At 43.6% G+C, this 17,779-nt stretch overlaps 2 protein-coding genes across 2 annotated transcripts in view; one reads left to right on the top strand and one right to left on the bottom strand.

Annotated features, from left to right (window-relative positions):
• Taf9b (TATA-box binding protein associated factor 9b) overlaps window positions 1-4,536 on the top strand; it is a 19,298-nt gene extending 14,762 nt beyond the window's left edge. The window contains exon 7 of the mRNA XM_090326552.1: window positions 4,456-4,536. Within this exon, the coding sequence (XP_090182678.1) occupies window positions 4,456-4,481 (26 nt within the window). The 3' untranslated portion in view covers window positions 4,482-4,536. The remainder of the gene's footprint in view (window positions 1-4,455) is intronic.
• The window catches only part of Pgk1 (phosphoglycerate kinase 1), a 19,457-nt gene extending 1,678 nt beyond the window's left edge, over window positions 1-17,779 (bottom strand). The window contains exons 1-9 of the mRNA XM_090326548.1: window positions 17,602-17,779; window positions 11,407-11,457; window positions 10,292-10,447; window positions 10,037-10,181; window positions 6,698-6,801; window positions 5,222-5,341; window positions 3,086-3,200; window positions 2,160-2,339; window positions 101-278 (exon numbers count right to left, since the gene is read on the bottom strand). Of these exons, the coding sequence (XP_090182674.1) occupies window positions 101-278; window positions 2,160-2,339; window positions 3,086-3,200; window positions 5,222-5,341; window positions 6,698-6,801; window positions 10,037-10,181; window positions 10,292-10,447; window positions 11,407-11,457; window positions 17,602-17,666 (1,114 nt within the window). The 5' untranslated portion in view covers window positions 17,667-17,779. The remainder of the gene's footprint in view (window positions 1-100; window positions 279-2,159; window positions 2,340-3,085; window positions 3,201-5,221; window positions 5,342-6,697; window positions 6,802-10,036; window positions 10,182-10,291; window positions 10,448-11,406; window positions 11,458-17,601) is intronic.

The raw sequence follows: 17,779 nt of genomic DNA, 5'->3' as shown, positions 1-17,779 counted from the left end.
ACCCAAGAAAACCTAACTATCTCCATTTCCCTTCTATCTACCCCTGATATAAATTGTCAGGCCACATTAATATTAGCTTTGTGCAAGACCCCTTCCTTACCTATGATGGTGATACAGCCCCTAGAGGTGGCTTTTACCACCTCATCCATGAGAGCCTTGGTTCCTCGGGCAAAAGCTTCCCATTCAAATACCCCCACAGGTCCATTCCATACAATCTGTTTGGCCCGACCAACAGCTTCGGCATACTTCTTGCTGCTCTCGGGACCACAGTCCAAGCCCTGAGGAATAGAATGAAGAGAAACTCAAATACCTAAAAAAGTCACTTACAGGGACCTGGAGTTTGGCCAAGTGGCAGAGTGCCTGCCTAGCAAGCACGAAGACCCGGGTTCAATTCCTTGGTACCACATACATAGAATGAGATATGTGGCAAGAAGTTCAAAGTCAACCAGAGTAGGAAAGGCCATGAGATGCTATCGCCCAATTAATCACCTAAAAGTAGAAGTGCAACTGTGGTTCAAATTGGGAGGGCGCTAGCCTTGAACAAAAGAGCTCAGAAATAGCATCCAGGCCCTGTTCAAGCCCACCGCTGACAAAAATAACTAACCTGTTTTCAGCTTTTATCTCAGAAAGGAAAAAAAAACATTATTTTATAGGCATTCTTATTCACTGTATTAATAGTAGCAAAGAAGCAAACCAGTGGTTCTCAACTTGGGTAGATTCTACATGGCCAGGAGGGATCTGTGGCAAATGTCTGGAGACATGTTTGGCAGTGACAATAAGACACATTACTGACACCTACTGGCCAGGGATGCTTAAAACATCCTACAGCTTTCCACCCAAAAAATATATCTAAGATGTCCATCCAGAGTGTTGAGACTGAATAAAGTCTTCTCAAACATGGCATTTTTCAGAATCACCAGACCTTATTAAAACCAAATTGTTAGCCGAGCCTGGTCTGTTGAGACTCTTTTTTTGTTTTTTGGGTTTTTTTTTTTTTTGCCAGTCCTGGGCTTGAGCTCAGGGCCTGAGCACTGTCCTTGGACTTTCTCAAGGTTAGGACTCTACCACTTGAGCCTCAGCACCATTTCTGGCTTTTTTCTATGTATGTGGTACCAAGGAATCGAACCCGGGTCTTCGTGCATGCTAGGCAAGCACTCTACGACTAGGCCAAACTCCCAGCCTCTGTTGAGACTTATCTCCATTTAACCACCAGAAAACTGAAAGTGGTGCTGTGGCTCTAGGGATAGGGTGGTAGCCTTGAGCTAAAGAGCTGAGGAACAAGGCCCAGGCCCAGGGTTCAGGTTCAAGTTCCACGACCGACCAAAAAAAAAGCAGTAAGTAAATAGGGCCCAAGTGGCTCATTACAGTAATCCCAGCTACTCAAGGTCTAAGGTCTGAGGATCACACTTCAAAGCTAGCCCAGGAAGGAAAGTTCATGAGACCCTGCTAAACTTAAACTATCAGAATATCTTTTTATATAAAAAAATGTTGGGTGCTCTAGGCATTCACATACAATGAGACTAAAGGAACATAGTAATGAGAGGAACACAAAGCCCTATGCATATTCAATCATGTGAAATAATAAACTCCAGGAAACAAGGTTTTTGGGTTTTTTTCCGTTGTTGCTCTTTCATTTTATGTCATGTGTTTATGTCTTTGGAAGGATTAAGGGGAGGCACAGAAATGGAAAGGACTGGACACTAGATAAATGTACCCACCAGACACTATTTAAAATGAACTATACCTTAGCCTAATTTTGATCATATACATGGGCCGGGAGTTTGGCCTAGTGGTAGAGTGCTTGCCTAGCATGCACAAAGACCTGGTCCCAATTCTTCTGTACCACATACATAGAAAAAAGCCAGAAGTGGTGCTGCGGCTCAGGTGGTACAGCTCTAGTCTTGAGAAAATCCAAGCACAGTGCTCAGGCCCTGAGATCAAGCCCAGGATTGGGAAAAAAAACTATGCAACTTGTGGATGGGGATAAAATCCTGAGAGCAATGGAGGGAAAGGGTGACATTGTCCAAAGTAACTAACCCATATGTGCAGTCAATACCTTTATATTAGCAATAAAAATTGTTTTAAGTTGGTTACAAGAGTAAATGGATGATCCCAAAACATTTTCTTTACACCCACACCATAATCAGCAAGCATCTTACCATCCAACCAGCAGGTATGCCAGAAGCCACAGTGGCTTGGCCAGTCTGGGCATTTTCATCAAACTTGTCAGCAGTGACAAAGTCAACAGGCAAGGTAATTTTTACACCATTCTTCTCAGCTTTTGCCATGAGATCTTTGACAATCTTGGCTCCCTCTTCATCAAACAAAGAAGTACCAATCTACACAGGAAGGGCAAGCAGAAGACCAGGTTCATTACACTAAGAACATGATTGAGTCTAAAGCAGATAAGAACCCGGCCCTGGCTGGGTATAGTGCAGTGGCTCCCATCTGCAATCCTAGCTACTTGGGAGACTAAGATCTGAGGAACGGGTTCAAAGCCAAACCAGGCACTAAAAAAGCGAGACTCTTATCTACAATTAATCACTAGAAATCCTGAAGTGGGGCTTGGCTTAAGGGTAGGATGGTACCCTTAAGCTGAAGAGCTCAGGGACAGCGCCCAGGCTGAGTTCAAGCCCCATAACCCCCCCCCAAAAAAAGAAACAGGTACCAGTGGCTCATGCCTATAATCCTGCTACTGAAGAGGTTAAATATCTGATGGCTGTTCAAAGCCAACTTGGGTAGGAAGATCCATGAGACTCTCCAATTAATCATCAAAAAAAAAAAGCCAGAAAATGGAGCTGTGACTCCACTGAGCAAAAAGGCTAAGGGATAGCATCCCTTGCCAAGTTCAAAGCCCTAGTATATGTATGTGCGTGTGCGTGTACACACACACACACACACACACACACACACACACAGTGAAGCCAGTAACCGGAATAATGCAAAGACAAAACAAGTTTTTAGGGTTCATGTCAGAACTCTCTGGCAAGCACAAATCCCTGAGAAGCTCTTTTTCTTTTTAAACTTATATACCCTGCTATTTCATAGAGAACTACTTCACATGCACATGAGCTTGGTTTCCTACCTCCATGTTGTTGAGCACCTTTAGGAAGGTAAATGCCATTCCTCCACCAATAATCATCTCGTTGACTTTGTCCAACATATTATTGATCAGCTGGATCTTGTCCGCCACTTTAGCTCTGGAAGGGAAAGCAAGAAATCATCAATAAGGGAAGTAAAAATACAGCCTAAGTTTTTATATTAAGGCAGGAAAAAATAATAGCTCAAATGATAGAAGTCCTGTATAACTTTGCCCTATATATGTTGTTCCACCTCAAAATCCAAATCCATTAAGTTCATTTAAGGCAGAGCCCAGGACTACAAAGGGCTTAGAAAACCCTACTCTTACTCTGGGTGCTGGTGAGTCATGCCTATAATCTAAGCTACTCAGGAGGCTGAGATCTGAGGATTGTGTTTCAGAGCCCGCCCTGTCAGGAAAATCTGGGAGATTCTAATTAACTGGCAAAAAAAAAAAAAACAGTTGGAAGTGGAGCTGTGTAGCCCAGGTAGTAGTGTGCTAGCTAGCCTTGAACAAAAAAGCAGAGGGACACTGCCCAGGCTCTGAGCTCAAGCCACCAACACTGCCCCTGCCCCCCACACACACACGAAAAAAAAAACCTACTCTTAGGCCAAAGGCACAGCTCAGTGCTAGAACACTTGCCTAGCATATATAAGGCCCTAGGTTTTTGGGGATTTTTTCCCCAACACCACACAAAAAAAGGTAACTTCCAAATAGATCTACCTCCCCATAAAATTCACAGCTTCCAGATTTCTAATTGTGGCTGAGCAAGATGGGTAATTTTGTGATTCCTCAGCCCAATGACAATTGTTCTGACACAAAGGTTAAGATTAGACACTAAACACACATAAATATATGCCAAACAAAAACAGACTTTCCTAATTAAAATCACATTCCAGGTGCAATGGTGGACATTTGTTTTTACATTTTTCTATTGAGTTACCCAATTGAACACTCTCACCAGGCACATATACTCTGCACTGTTCTTTGAAAAACATCAGTGGGAAAAACAAAGGATCCTGAACCTTGGGCCAGGAGCAGAGCCTAGTGGTAGAGTGCTTGACTAGCATACATAAAACCCTGGGTTCAATTCCTCAGTACCACATAAACAGTAAAAGCCAGAAGTGGTGCTATGGCTCAAGTAGTATAGCGCTAGCCTTGAGAAAGCCTCAAGACAATGCACAGGTCCGAGTTCAAGCCCCAGGACTAGCAAGAAAAAGATTCTGAACCTTTTAGAAAACATTTTGTATGAGAGGGAAGTAAGATAATAAGTTTGGTCTCTAAGGGACTGTTGTGTCTAAGGGATAATTAAACTTTTATTCCATTTTGTACATTTATTTCCATAATAAAGGTTTGCTTTTGTCTTTTTTTGCCAGTCCTGCGGCTTGTACTTGGGGCCTGAGCACTGTCCTTGGAATTTCTCAAGGCTAGCCCTCTGCCACTTGAGCCACAGCACCACTTCCAGCTTTTTTCTATGTATATGGTACTGAGGAATTGAACCTGGATCTTCATGCAAGCTAGGAAAGCACTCTACCACTAGGTAGAGTTTTGTTTTGAAATAAAATTTATTTTCCTATAAATTGTTGATGTCTGAGAAAGGAGACTACACTGTAAGGAGACAAAAAAACCCCTCCATGCCCTCCTCCAAACTTACTGTTATTAATTTATACCAACATTCCCTAATCTTACTATACTACAGTAAAGTACTAAAGTAGATCCCTATCTGTGCCTTCAGTGGCCTACTACCATTTTCTCTAGCCAATCAGTCAACATGCATGAACCACATCATGGGGCCTCCTTGTCATCTGGCATCTGATTGGGCTTTAGCCAATTCAAGAGTGGAGCATGGAGCAGGACACTGCAGCAGGAGACAGGTAACTGTCTCTCGCTCTTGATCAAAGACTCCAATCCACCAGAGGAACTCTCCACATCCTCTCTGGATTCCTCCTTTAGTCCATTCAGGCCTAGAAATGATGAATGATGGCTATTGGTAGCATCACATTACTACTACATACCAATAAATCTCCTCCCTTATCTACAATGAATGTACTATGTATTTGACCATTAATCGCCAAAGTATGACCTAGTACCAGGCAAGCAAGCACTACTTAAAAGCATGATCCAAGTGTCATTTCTTCATACCCGCCCAAGATGGCCAGAAAGGGCCGCTCTGGACTCTCCAAGGCCTTGGCAAAGTAGTTCAGTTCTTTCTTCATCAAAAATCCACCAGCCTTCTGTGGCAGATTGACTCCCACCATGGAGCTAGGGGGAAAAAAAATTAAAGACATTCAAAATCTACTTGTAAAAGCCACCTATTGCTTCAGCACTAAAACGCTTTTATTTCTGAGACTAGCCTTTCATCCTTAGACTGCAATTTAAAAAACTCAGCCAGGCACAGTGGCTCACACCTGTAATTCTAGCTTCCCAGGAGGCTGAGATCTGAGGATCACGGTTCAAAGCCAGCCCAGGGACAGAAGGACCTGACACTCTTATCTCCAATTAACCTCTAAAAAACAGGAGGTGGAGCTTGGCTCAAGGGTAGGCAGTAGCCTTGAGCTGAAGAGCTTAGGGACAATGCCCAGGCCCAGGCCAAGTACAAGCTTCATGACCCACAAAAAAAAGAGCTTAAGAAGCTGGGCACAAGTGGTTCATACCCATAATCCTAGCTACTAAAGAGGCTGAGATCTAATGATTGTGGTTCGAAGTCAAACTGGGTGGGAAAATTGGTGAGCCTCTTATCTCAATTAACTACCAGAAAATCGGAAGTGGTGCTGAAGTGGTGCTGTAGCTCAAAGTGATAGAGCACTAGCCTTCAACAGTGAAGCTGAGGGATAATACCCAGGCCCTGAGTTCAAGCCTATGACCCACAAAAAAAAAGGAAGAGTTTAAGATTCTTATCTCGTAAAATTCCCACAGGGACAAGTCTGTACAAAAATATCCAAAATTAGGGACCGGGAGTTTGGCCTAGTGGTTATAGTGCTTGCCTAGCATGCACGAAGACCCGGGTTCGATTCCTTGGTACCACATATATAGAAAAAGCCAGAAGTGGTGCTGAGGCTCAAGTTGTAGAGTTCTAGCCTTGAGAAAGTCCAAGGACAGTGCTCAGGCCCTGAGCTCAAGCCCAGGACTGGCAAAAAAAAAAATATCCAAAGTTAGAAAGAACTTTTCCCACCAGGTGCTAATGTCCATGTGCTAATGGCTCGTTCACACCTGTAATCCTAGCTACTCAGGAAGCTGAGATCTGAGGACTGCAGTTCAAAAACCAGCGCAGGCACGAAAATCCGTGAGACTCTTATCTCCAATTAACCAGCAGAAAACCAGTGCTAGCCTTTGAACTGAAGCACTCAAGGGCAGCACCTAAACTAAGAGTTCCAGCCCCAGGACCAAAAAAAAAGAAAAAACACTTTTCTCTAAAGTTCTACAAAAAGTTCAACCTGTTTTTTAATCTTTATTTCCTCTCTGGATCAGGAATAGACAATTAGAACCACCATCAATCATAATTCCAAATACAGATAGGAACTAAAAGGAGACAGAACAGTAAAGAAATCTCCAAGTAAGCCACACGTTGGGCTGATTGGACAAGACTGCTGTCAGCTCAGTGTCACAAGCTCTTCATACCTGTGTGCTCGGTGTGCAGTGCCAAAAGCATCATTGACATAGACATCCCCAAGTTTGGAAAGTGAGGCTCGAAAAGCTTCTATTTTGGCTGGTTCAGCTTTAACCTGCAAAGGGGGGAAAAAAGGAAAAATGGAAAACCAACGTAGAAAATGTGCTTGCTCATAGAAACAATTATAAAAAACAACAAACAATAATTATAAAACTATTTCAGGCTATGAAAATCATCTGAAATATCTCAAGACCCTGAGTTGTGACAGGGAGTGTAGCCTAGTAGTAAAGTCCTTGCCTAGCATGCACAAAGCCCTGGGTTCGATTCCTTGGTACCACAAACTCAGAAAAAGCTGGAAGTGATGCTGTGGCTCAAGTGGTAGAGCACTAGCCTTGGGAGTGCCCAGGCCCTGAGTTCAAGTCTCAGGACTGCCCCCTCCCCCCAAAAAAGAGCATGAGTTGGTGGATAGCATTTTTTTTCCACCAGGAACAGACTATTATTTCTCCCAAAATATTCAAGGGGTTTTTTTGTTGTTGTTACTTCATGGTTCCGTTCTCCCTTATCTCTCAAAATTGTAACCTCTTAATGACATGAAAGCATATCACATTCAATCCTATAAGCCACAATTTTCATTATCCTTTCCCTTCCTTATTAAGTTTCTCACTTAAGACGTATTCTCCCTGAGGAAGCTAGCATGTCATCTGACTCAAGCTGCTGGCTAGTCACGCCTATCCAGAGTCAAAGTGGCCTGAAACATATTCCTCATAAAAGCAACAAGGCCACGATGTGATGGAAAAGGCAGGTTCAAATGTGCCAACAGAAATACAGCTCAAAAATATTTTATTTTATAGTGGTTGAAAAGGAGCCAGGTGCAGTGGCTCAGGCCTCTAATCCTGGCTCCTCAGGAGGCTGAGATCTGAGGATCAAGATTCAAAGCCAGCGCAGACACAAAAGAACCTGAGACTCTCATCTCCAATTAACCTCTAGAAAACGGGAAGTGGGGCTTGACTCGAGGTTAGATCAGTAGCTTTGAGATGAAGAATATCTCCAATAAACTACACAGAAAAAGCCAGAAGTGGGGCTGTGGCTCAAAGTGGTAGAGCACTAGCCTTGAGCAAAAAAGTTCAGGTGTAGCGCTCAGGCCCAGGTGCTACAACAGGGAGACAACAGGACATGTCCACTGTGTAATCCTGTCCTATTTTTTTTTGTGCTGGTACTAGGGTTTGAACTCAGGGTTCTTAGCTTTCTTGCTCAAGGTTGGCACTCTACCACTTGAGCCACAGCTCCACTTGCATATTTTTAAAGGAGGCTACCACAAATAAACAAGATTGACCCAAGGAACTAAAAGTACAAATGCTAGGGCTGGGAAGGTGGCTTAGTGGTAGAGTGCTTGCTTAGCATGCATGAAGCCCTAATATAAACAAAAAGGGCAGAAGTGGCACTGTGACTTGAGTGGTAGGGTCCTTGCCCAAGGACAGTGCCCAGGCCCTGAGTTCAAGCCTCAGGACCGGCAAAAAAAAAAAGTACAAACCCTAAATAAGGACTGTGAAACCCACACAACGTCTGCAGGATGGAAATTCATCTGCCAGTGTTGACTAAAAGATACATACAATTTCTGGATTATTGAGAAGTTGCTCTTTGAAATTCTATCTACCAATATGCAGGATCAATACTCTATTAAAGAATTTTTAAGGAAAACAGCACAAATGAATTCATGAAAATGGTCCCACAGAAAGTAATCAGAACTCAATTCTCACTTTTGATTTGCCAGTAACTAGAATACTGTTATTCACACTAGAATTTCAATGTGTCATACTGCATAAAGGTCATGTCCTCACTTGGTTTTTGTATTGAGATAGTAAATGTGAGACGACTAAAGAGACTTGTCTAATCAATTCATCATTTTCTGAATGCAACCTATTACCACTTGCCACCCACCATGTCTAAGCCATCTTCTTGGTGCAGCTTGGGTTTCAGTTTAAAAGGGCACCAAATTTTAGGTCAACATTTGACTCCTAATACTACAGCAGGATCATGCCAAAGGCAAGATCAGGACCTGTGCTGCTAAGAAAAGAAACTGCTTGAGAGCAGGCACTCCAGATGACCTTAAGAAATGTCAGAAGTCAAAAGGGAACTAAGTCTAGCCTCAGAACATCTTATTCTCCTTTATTTGACGACCAGCAGAGTGGCTTCCCTTCCAGCTGACAAATACAAAAATCATGTTCCAGAGCCCATTTGTCTTTTAATAGTTAAATTCTGGTTTTCAAGTCATTGTATCCTATTTTGTGATTGTGTTTCATCGCTGCCTTTGCTTCTGCATAACAACAGCGCAGGTGGAAAAGAAACCATATACAGTTGTTGCTGGGGACCAGATTATCACAATGCCTCCAAGTATTATTTGCTACCTGGCCCTACAGAAAAAACTTGATCAAACCTGAGTTAGGCTATAAAACCCAGCAAAAGAACCAACTTTAGCCAAAAACCTACCTTTCTGAAACATAGTTTTCCTTTTTTGTTTCTTTTTATTGGACATGGGGCTAGATGAACTCAGGGCCTAGGTGCTGTCCCTGAGCCTCTTTGTGTTTAAGGCTAGTGCTCTTAAGCCACAGGGCCACTTCCAGCTGTTTCTCAGTATTTTATTGGAGATAGGCCTGATGGAATTTTGTGCCTGAAGTGTCTTTGAACTTGCAATCCTCAGATCTCAGCCTCCTGAGTAAGCTAGGATTACAGCCACTGGTGTCCAACTATTTGTTTTCCTTTTTTATGGCACTTGGTTTACCTAGGAATTAAGAAAGATACCTACAACCTCATCTGAAAGTAAATTCCAAGGCATGTTTTATAGTTACCACGAAAAACCCTTAAGTATAAAGTCCTATAACCACAGAACATTCTTAACTCCAGCAGTGTTCATATACACTTGAAAGGAATTTGAAAGGTGACTGTGACCAACATAATCAGTTCTGGCAACCAGTACTGGCAACATTCGCCTGGTTACAAGTGTTAACTAATGGATAATTCACCAAGGCTCTCTTCATGTGTGCATTCTTATATGTCTATTACTTCAGAAAGAAAAAAGTAAGCCATGAATGTCCTCTACTGTTCAAGCAGTCTCACAAATACAAGTAAAGCCAGGTGCTGGTGACTCATGCCTGTAATCCTAGCTACTTGAGGATCGTGGTTTAAGGCCAGCCCAGATGGGGAAAAATCTGTGAGACTCTTAACTCTCATGAATCACCTAAAATTCAGAAATCAAAGTGGCGAAGTACTAGCCTTGAGCAAAACAACAACAAAAAAAAGCTGAGATCAACCACTATAACAAAAAATCAGGTGAAAACACAAAGGCTACCAACCTTGTTCCCAGAAGCATCTTTTCCCTTCCCCTCCTCCTCTACATGAAAACGGAGGTTCTCTAGCAGGATGACAGAGCCTGCTGCGGGGCTGGCACAGGCTTTCTCTACTTCTGGGCCCACACAGTCCTTTAAGAACAGAACATCCCTGGAGAAACGAGAGACAAAGAGACATGAACAATTGGTCCAGGAGCAGTGAAGACTACTAACATCCCCACCCCTCATATCATCCATCAGCCACCAGAACCAACCACTTACTTGCCCAGCAGGGACTTCAGTTCAACAGCAACTGGCTCTAAGGAGTACTTGTCTGGCATGGGGACACCATCAGGGCGGCCCAGGTGGCTCATAAGGACAACTGAAGTGGCTCCATTGTCCAAGCAGAATTTGATGCTCGGAACAGCAGCCTTGATCCTGCAACCACAAAAAGAAAGTGCATGTAACAGTTACTCCTAGGATTGGGGTGGGGGTGGGGACTGTTTACTCATGGCTCCATAAAATTGAAGAGCATATGTTCTTCTCCACATTTCATTCAATCTGAAACAAGTCCAAGGGGAGAGCATGATGCCATGCTTTCTACCCAGCCTAGCAAAATTTCTTTTTTTTGTTCTTTTTTTTTGGTTAGCTGTGGGGCTTGAACTCTAGGCCTGGGCGCTATCCCTACGCTCTTCAGCTCAAGGCTACCTACCACTCTATCACTTGAGCAACAGCAACACTTCCGGTTTTCTGGTTGTCAACTGGAGATAAGTCTCACAGGCTTTATAGTGCCAGGGCTGGCTTTGAACCACGATCCTCAGATCTCAGCCTCCTGAGTAGCTAGGATTACAGGCATGCGTCAACCAGCCTGGATAAATTGGTGAGATTCTTATCTCAAATTTACCACCACAAGGGGCTGGGAGTTTAGCCTAGTGGTAGAGTGCCTGCCTAACATGCATGAAGACCCGGGTTCAATTCCTCAGTACCACATACATAGAAAAAAGCTGGAAATGGTGCTATGACTCAAATGGTTGAGCTCTAGCCTTGAGAAAGCCGAAGGACAGCACTCAGGCCGTGGCAGAACAATATTTTCACTGCATTCTGACACAGGGTCTCACTATGTAAGCCCAGGCTAGCTTCATACTTACTATTCACAAGCTCAAAACTCCCAAATGCTGGGATATAGCACTATATAGGCATACACCACTATGCTCAGCGAGGAAGGCTATTTTTAAAAGTTGTATTTTCTCATTAATTTAGAATATTTAAATGCCCATATTCTAATAATAAAGAATAGATGGTGAATTGGAAGGAATCCACATCATGTGTTTTATGTGGCTACAGTTCTACAACATGAAAGGAAAATTGGTTCAGTCCAGGTTTTGTAAGAACCTTACCTCTGGTTGTTTGTTATCTGGTTGTTTTTCATAGGAACATTAAAGTCCACCCTGGAAAAAAAAAAGCAAAGTTTCAGATTTAGTTATGAGCAATTACCATAGTGAAACCTCAAAATTCCAAGTACTTCTATTGACTGAGTTAAGTAAACTAAAGCCCAAATCTCACCTTAAAAATTATCTGTGGTGGGCCGGGAGTTTGGCCTAGTGGTTAGAGTGCTTGCCTAGCATGCATGAAGACCCGGGTTCAATTCCTTGGTACCACATATAGAAAAAAAAAGCCGGAAGTGGTGCTGAGGCTCAAGTGGTAGAGCTCTAGCCTTGAGAAAGTCCAAGGACAGTGCTCAGGCCCTGAGCTCAAGCCCACGACTGGCAAAAAAAAAATTATCTGTGGAGGGGCCGGGAGTTTTGCCTAGTGGTAGAGTGCTTGCCTAGCATGCACAAAGACCCGGGTTCAATTCCTTGGTATCACATACATAGAAAAAAAAAATCCAGAGTGGTGCTGAGGCTCAAGTGGTAGAGGTCTAGCCTTGAAAAAGTCCAAAGACAGTGCTCAGACCCTGAGCTCAAGCCCAGGACTAGCAAAAAAAAATTATCTGTGGAGGGCCGGGAGTTTGGCCTAGTGGTAGAGTGCCTGCCAAGCATGCACGAATACCAGAGTTCAATTCCTTGGTACCACATACATACAGAAAAAGCCAGAAGTAGTGCTGTGGCTCAAGGTAGAGCTCTAGCTTTGAGAAAGTCCAAGTGCTCAGGCCCTGAGCTCAAGCCCAGGACTGACAAAAAACAATTATCTGTGGCATGGGCCAGGAGCATGGCCTAGTGGTAGCATGCCTGCCTAGCATGCGCAAAGCCCTGGGTTTGATTCCTTGGTACCACATACAGAGTAAGCCGGATATGGTGCTGAGGCTCAAGTGATAGAGCTCTAGCCTTGTTGAAAAAGCTCAAGGACAGTACCCAGGCCCTGAGTTCAAGCCCCAGGACTGGCAAGAAAAAAAAAACTTAAAAACCACCAGAGAATCTGTCTCACCTACGCAAGTTTCGATGGCATCTGCTTACTGATGACAGCTGCCTGTGCACTCTGGAAAAGTTCTCCTCACATCTCCTCTCCAAGGCTGCTTTTGAGCTTACCCTCTGAGAACTCCCAGCACAATAAAAGCTCTTACACTACGCTTCCTGGTTGCCCTGTTTTATGTCAATATATGTCGATATCCCAAAAATACTTTAGAGCCTCTATCCATGCCAAGGCTTGTACAAGATGTTAACAGGAGCCGTCATTCTGTAATAACTCCAAACAGGAAACACCCCAAATGTCTTCACTTGGATGAATGAGTCAACTATGGTGCATTCAGATCATGGAAAACTACTCAGCAACACAAAGGAATGCACTGTTGATACAGGGTACAACTTGGATAGAGCTTGGATAAATGCTGAGGGAACAAAGCCAATCCAAAGGCTGGAGGGTAGCTCAATGGCAGAGGACTTGCCTCATTGCCTCATGAGTAAGGACCTAGATTCAATCTCTTGCACTAACCCCCCCAAAAAAAGAAAAACTCAGTCTCCAAAATACAGAATATGCAGGAAAGGACAAAATGGAATGGGGAGTGGTCTTAGTGGGGACCCAAATTATTCTATTTTGATGCTATTGGAAAAAGACCTCCATTCTTCCCATTTGCTAGGTGGGACCTCCACAATGAGCCATGCCCCTACCTTTTTTTAAAAATTATTTTTCAGATATGATCTCATGCTTTTTACCCAGCTTAGCCTCAAATAATGATACACACAACATCTGCTATACAGATGGGTTTGCACGTGCACACCACTATGTAGGACTTATTCTTTGACATAAAATTCACGAACTTTTATAACTATGCTAGCCTCTAATTTTAATCCTTCCTATCGCTGGCTCCCAAGGAGCTGTTATTTTGAATGTGATGGTCAAAGCTATACAATATCACAATATGTGATAAAATATCCAATGTCAAATTCCTTTCGATGTGCTATAATTATGTAAGATGGTTCCATTGTGGAAAACTGAGTGAACACAAGACTTTTCTATATAATCTTGGCAATGTTCTAGAATTTATCTCTCCTGGGGTGTAGAGGGTGCTGGAGTCTGAACTCAGGGCTTTCAGAGCCCTAGGCTGAAGCTCTACCTCTTAACTCATACATACTTTTTGCTTATTATTTTGCAAAGTTGAGTCAATGTTTTTCTGCCTGGTGAGCCTCAAACTGCAATCCTCCAAATTTCTGCCTCTTATATAGCTAGAATGATAGGTGTTGCTATTTTCAAATAAAACTTCTTTAAACCTATGTAGAAGCCAGATCGTGCCTATTAACCTAGTTACTCAGAAAGCTGAGATCAAATTAAGTACCACAAAGCCAGAAGTGAAGCTGTGGCTCAAGTGGTTGTGTGCCATCCTTGAGTGAAAAAGCTAAGAGACAGCACCCAGGCTGTGAATTCAAGCCCCGGGACTGGTACCAAATAATGATTTAGTTGGAATATCAACTCTTCAGTACTTGAAATCTTAAGACTTCGGGCCCTAATTCCACAGCTTCCCTGCCTTAGGCTGGAACTGCTACTGTTTTTTTGTTTTGTTCTGTTTTTTCGGTTTGGTTATTTTCTTTTGTATTTCTTTCCACCACATCAGGACTGTTGCTTACCAAGTTATAACAAGTTAGAGAAAACCAGTAATTTAAAAAAAAAGAGGGAACAAGGAAAAAGGAAGTAATTTACAAGCAAGCCAAGGAAAACTGGCAACCTATGAGAAAAGAAAACTCATTGAAAAGGATCATAAATTCAACTGGAGTCCTAGAATCCTGATGTGGAACCTGGTAACCATTTATGGGGAAAGGAGGGAATTAAGGCCTAAATGTTTTCACTAACAGCTGATGGTCTACCACTTGAGCTACAGCTCCACTTCCGGCATTATTTTGGTTTTTGGTCAGTCATGGGACTTGAACTCTGGGCTTGGGCAGTGTCCCTGAAGCTCCTCAACTCAAGGCTAGTGCTCTACCATTTTGAGCAGCACTCTGGTTTTCTAGTGGTTAATTGGATACCAGCCTGGTGGACTCTCATGCTCAGGCTAGCTTTCAACTGTGATCCTCAACTCTCAGCCCTCAAGAGTAGCTAGGATTACAGTAGTCAGCCACTGGCACCCAGCTGCTCCCTTCAGTTTTCTGGCTAAAATTCCAACAAAGCAGTCAATATCCCTTGGTAATTTAAATCAGGGAATCCACACAAATGAGTCAGAGCCCCTTTTTCAGGATAGAGGTGGCAAGTGAAACAGCTTCTGCTCAGGAGGCCTCAGTGCTGAAGCACTGCCAACCAGCACCACCACCGCCACAGAAAGGCCCTGAAACAAACAGCAAGTGAACTGCCTGGGTTCCTCTAAAAGAGTAAATTTTCTATATAGTGCTCTATAGGAGATAGACATTAACAAGCAGAGAAGAAAGTAACTTCTTGCCTTTGGTTTTTTGTTTTGGGGTTGTTTTTTTTTTTTTGCTAGTCCTGTATCTTGAACTCAGGGCTTGAGCACTGTCCTTGAGCTTTCTCAAGGACAGAGCTCTACCACTTGAGCCACAGCACCACTTCAGGCTTTTTCTATATATGTGGTACCAAGGAATCAAAACTGCGTCTTCATGCATGCTAGGCACTAGGCCAAATTCACGGCCTTGCCTTCAGTTTTAAGAACCAGGATGTATCATAGATGAAAGTTACAGCGAAGAATTACTGATTATAACCTTCAACAGAGAAAAAGTCTATTCAACCTGCCCTTGGTCTCCATGGCCAAGTATATGGAAGAACTGATTGGTTGCCAAAGAGACCCAAATTTTAGTCCTGGCTCTGTGAGATACTTGCTATTTCAATAACCTTACAAAAGGTCATGCTCCATCAGCAAAATAGCAGTAACCAATCACTTCAAGCCTCAAGGTTAATCTGTGCTAAATGAAACTTTATTAGGTGCCCAGGGAGAAAAAGATAAACTCCACCAAGCCCCACCCCAACCAAGTGTAGTAGTTAATTCCCCCAGCTAGTTTTCTAGCATGAAAGAGCTATAGCCCTAGTATGCAATTATAGGAATCTGTGCAGCACCACTGGAAAAGTCAGCTTTGAAGAAAGAGAAGAGGGAAAAGAATTTCAGACTTAAAGCTAACAGCAAGGAAGCATCCATGTGACCTATTTTTCACATACATCTATCCCTTTAGGATGGAATGACATCCAGAAGGGATCCTTATCTAACAGATACCTGAGATTCCAACTCTGCCCAGATTGCAAGGTACCAAATAGAAGGGGCTAGATCTCATACACCCCCCACTGACCAATCACTTTCAAAAAAAAAATACTGCCGGGCATGGTGGCTCATACCTATAATCCTAGCTACTCAGGAGGATGAGATCTGAGAATCAAGGTTCAAAGCCACAGTGGCACAAAAAGACCAGAGACTCTTATCTCCAATTAACCTCTAGAAAATGCGGAAGTGTGTGTGGCTCGGCTCAAGGATAGGGCAGAAGCCTTGAGCTCTGGGACAACACCCAGGCTGAATTCAAGCCATGACCTCCCCCCGCAAAAAAAAAAAAAAAAAACAAAAAAACTCAGGGCGGGGAGTGTAGCCTACTGGTAGAGTACTGGCCTAGCAGAATGAAGCCTGGGTTTGATTCCTTGGTACCACATACTCAGAGAAAAATAAAAAATGCCAAGGACCGGAGTTTGGCCTAGTGGCAGAGTGCATAGCAAGCACTAAGACCTGGGTTGGATGCATATGTGCCACATTCACAGAAAAAGCCAGAAGTGGTGCTGTGGCTCAATTGGTAGAATGGTAGCCTTGAGAAAACCTTGCCAAGGACCATGCTTAGGCCCTGAGTGCAAGCCCCAGGATTGGCTGGGAGGGGGAGGGGATCAGAAGTGGTGCTCAAGTGGTAGAGCGCTAGCTTTGATAAAGCCCAAGGGCAATGCTTAGGCCCTGATTTCAAGCCTCAGGCTAGCTAAAAAAATGTCCAAGATTGCCTAAAGCCATTCAAAAAATGCCATCCTTAGCCACGTGGTGGGGTGGCTGATCCTTAGTACCCTAGTTACTCAAAAGGATGAAATCTGAAGGACATGATTCAAAGCCACCCTGGGCAGTAAAATCCATGAGACTCTTGTGCCCATTTAACCACCGAAAAGGCAGATGTGGAGTTGTGATTCAAGTAGTAGGGTGCTAGCCTTGGGAGGGAGGGGGAGTCAGACAGTGCCCAGGCCTGTTGTTCAAGCCCCAAGACAGGCATTAAAAATAAAAATTTATCCTTGTACCCTATTAAATGTAAATGGGAAGGCAATTACTCATCATCCTTCAGTTTGTGTATACTTATATACACCAAACATGCTACACTTTTCAAAGAGGCTAAACGCAAAAATTCCATGTATCACCTTAGATAAGGGAGAAACTAATGTTGGAAATAACCGGGGATCCACATGGGCAGAGCAAGGGTCAGCCACTCCACAAGGGCATGGGGTGCCGTCGTGACTTCCAATATCCGGCTTCTCTAGCCACATGTGGGGGTGAGACTGCATGGACTGCTAGTAAGAGCAACCACACCCTGCTAAACCATTACCGGGCATGTGTCACAATCGTGATGCAAACCTCGTTGCCCAGAGTCCAAAGCCACAAGCAGGGAAGGTAGAACAGGCCTGTTACATAAGATGTACAGTCTCATCCGGTGGGCCTCTTCTCTCACTCCCAATTCTTTAGGGGAATATTTAAAGCAGCATCCTCTAAAATAACGTTTTCGTATAGGGATTTTTGAAGTGTAGCCGATTTCTCGTTTATATGGAATGGTCTAGGGAGGGAGGGTGGGGGAAGGGAGATTACCCAAATGACCTTCCAAGGTCCCTTCCTTTAGGCCTAGGATCTGGAGAATCAGCTTTAGATCTCACCTTGCCGATCGGGAGCTCGAGGTGATAACTACGTTTCGGAAATAAGACCAGCAATCTGGGCTTTCAATAGGACACACTAAGAAGTGCCGCTATCTGAGCTTAGAGAAAATGCGCCTGAGAATTATCAAACCCAAGCACAGATTCGCCCTGCAAGCCTAGAATCCCCACAACCGAGCTGAAAGGCAAAAGCAACTTGGGCAGACAGGGAAGCAAGCAAATCTGTGAGGCCACAGAGCCTGTGACTGAGCCCTGAGGGCGCCCAGCGATATGAATAGAATTACCTCATCACGACCCGTTTTCCCTTCACGTCCAGCTTGTCCAGAGTCAGCTTGTTAGAAAGCGACATTTTGGCAATACTGCAAGGGTGACACAGGCCGAGAACTGCGACAGAAACGGATAAAGCTGCCGACGTGCACTAAGGACGCGTGCAGACTGCCAAGCGCAGCGCGGGCAAGGAAC

The sequence above is a fragment of the Megascapheus bottae genome, chromosome X (assembly GCF_031878675.1).
Source record: "Megascapheus bottae isolate mThoBot1 chromosome X, mThoBot2.hap1, whole genome shotgun sequence".
Lineage (NCBI taxonomy): Eukaryota > Metazoa > Chordata > Mammalia > Rodentia > Geomyidae > Megascapheus > Megascapheus bottae.
The sequence above is the reverse complement of the archived record's forward strand: the minus strand, read 5'-3'. Positions and strand labels throughout refer to the sequence as shown.